Below are 2,293 nucleotides of genomic sequence, written 5' to 3' on the forward strand. Positions count from 1 at the left end.
ACGTACCGAATTAGCCTCCGGACAATAACGTACATACTGAATAGAATCAAAGCAATATTAATTAATTTAATAATTAGAAAGGATTAATAAAGAGTATTCATGTTAAAATAATTGAAACTCAGGATTCTGTCTGACATAAAAAATTGATTCATAAAGCACATTATTATTTAGACACTCATCCGGCGTGCACATTATCATACATTCAAATATTAATATTCTTCCACTTGAAATATTATTCGCACTAACATGCGCGATTAGACCTTAATTGGCTCATTCTCATATCTGAATTTTTATGCGTAATTGATTGATTTGATATCGCGCGTTGTCTCTTACCTGAATAACGTCGATGTAATCCACGCCAAGTAATTTCAAACTTTTCTCGAAACTCTTCCTGGTTTTTTCGACCGTGAAGTCAAACATGTTCTCGTAATCTAACTCATATCTGCCGACTTTTGTCGCAATGTAGTAAGCATGTCGCGGAATCCCTTTCAACGCCTATAGGATAAAAAATTTTATTTGAATAAAAAAGTGTATATAGTAAAATATATATAGTACTTCCCACATTGTACAAATTGCTTAAAAACTTTTTTGAGATGTTTTTTAAAAATGTCAACTATCTCTCTCTGTAATACATGCGGTGATACTTGTGATAATTAAACAATATTACAAGTATTTGTACGTTATGTTAATAATTTCTTCGTACTTTGCCAAGTGTTTTTTCTGATCGACCTTGACCGTAAAACGGTGCCGTGTCAATAAAGTTGACGCCTTGCTTTATTGCTCGCCGTACTGCCTCGATAGCGTCTGCTTCATCATAAGTGCTAGTAATAATTTAATTATATAAGAAAATCCGCATCGCTAATTATAACAACCATATATAGTCTCTAACTATATTATTAGATGCACTTTGATTTTTTAATAGAATATAAGTTATGAAAAGAAGAAAAGCTATTTATTTTATGTTTACTCAATGTTTATTCGATTAGATTAATTTTTAGTGTCAATCAACGCTTCTACTTCTGCAACTTTCTAAGGCGTCAAATCACTGTTTTACCCATAATTTTTATAAACAATATTAATATTTTTCTGTTAGTAAGCAAGAAATTTGAAATTTTAAGTCACAAATAGATAAAAATAAAACTAAATTTCAATTAATATACACTCAAAACACTTCTGTTCTCGTTATTACCAACAATGTAACTAGTGTGGGTTTGATTTATGTGGAGCATACTTGTTCAAGGTCATTGTAAGGTTATTGTAACAGTCAAGTGAAATGACGTCATAAAAAATATCTTTTATAGAATAATGGTTCCATAATTCGATCGATAGATTGATGAGCCGTAGTATAAAGCTGGTCTTCAGAAGTTAAAGAATTGTAAAAAATTAAGGTGCGTCTAATTACATGGCCAGAGGCTGTACCACAAATAACTTACCCATAATGATAACCGAGAGGACCGCTGCCGAAAGACAATTTGCTGACCATTAAACCTGTTTTCCCGAGCTTTTTGTATTCCATAGTTCTGACTGCCTCAAGGTCGTGAAAACCTTCGACGTAGGTAGATGGTAAGGAATTCCTGAAAATATTACAATGAATATCATAATGAAGAATACGATAGAAAAAGAAATAAAAATAAAAAAACTTGAAATCAATGTAACTTTGACGAATTCGATTTCCAATATTACCAGGTGTAGAAGTACGAGGGCGGTTCAATAAGTACCCGTGTTAGAAATGAAGACACCATTTTTTCAAAAAATTTTTTTTATTTTTCAACATAGTCCCCTTTTAGAAAGTGCGACCTATATTCGCGACTCGGCTTCTCCGAGTCGCCGGTGCAATGCCGACGGGCGAACCTCGGGCCGCTAACTAAAGTCGGACCTTCACAGGTCCGTGTGGGCGCCAGGTGCGCGAATCGCACCCACTAACTATGGGCCCCGCGGTCGGCGTCGCCGTCCGCGCGTCGGCCACTTGACCCGAGTTCGTCCCGATCGGGACCGACAGCTCCGGGGTGATTTAAGTCGGAGGCCGGGGGAGTCCGTACGGTCGCCGGCGTCAGTCGGCGACCGGCGCAAAAAGGGGAAAGGACCGGAAATAAAAGAAAAGAAAAAAAAAGAACCGCGACCTCGCCAACTCTTTCCGGTGTTTCGCCCTTCTCTTTATTTTAAAACCGCGACAACTATATACAATTTAATGCTCGTTACTTCGCCGCGGCGGACCCGAGACTTCCGCTTCTCGCGTTCGCGTATTGACCGGCCGTCGAGCCAAGGGGCCGGGACCTCGCACGCCACGAATATT

At 37.9% G+C, this 2,293-nt stretch overlaps 1 protein-coding gene across 1 annotated transcript in view; it reads right to left on the reverse strand.

Moving 5' to 3' along the window:
- Positions 1-261: 261 nt before the first annotated feature.
- LOC106752088 (L-galactose dehydrogenase-like) overlaps positions 262-2,293 on the reverse strand; it is a 16,286-nt gene continuing 14,254 nt past the window's right edge. Inside the window, exons 2-4 of the mRNA XM_014633503.1 lie at positions 1,434-1,574; positions 704-821; positions 262-495 (exon numbers count right to left, since the gene is read on the reverse strand). Coding sequence (XP_014488989.1) covers positions 277-495; positions 704-821; positions 1,434-1,574 — 478 coding nt within the window. The 3' untranslated portion in view covers positions 262-276. The remainder of the gene's footprint in view (positions 496-703; positions 822-1,433; positions 1,575-2,293) is intronic.

The sequence above is a fragment of the Dinoponera quadriceps genome, unplaced genomic scaffold (assembly GCF_001313825.1).
Source record: "Dinoponera quadriceps isolate SergipeBrazil2010 unplaced genomic scaffold, ASM131382v1 scaffold466, whole genome shotgun sequence".
Classification (NCBI taxonomy): domain Eukaryota; kingdom Metazoa; phylum Arthropoda; class Insecta; order Hymenoptera; family Formicidae; genus Dinoponera; species Dinoponera quadriceps.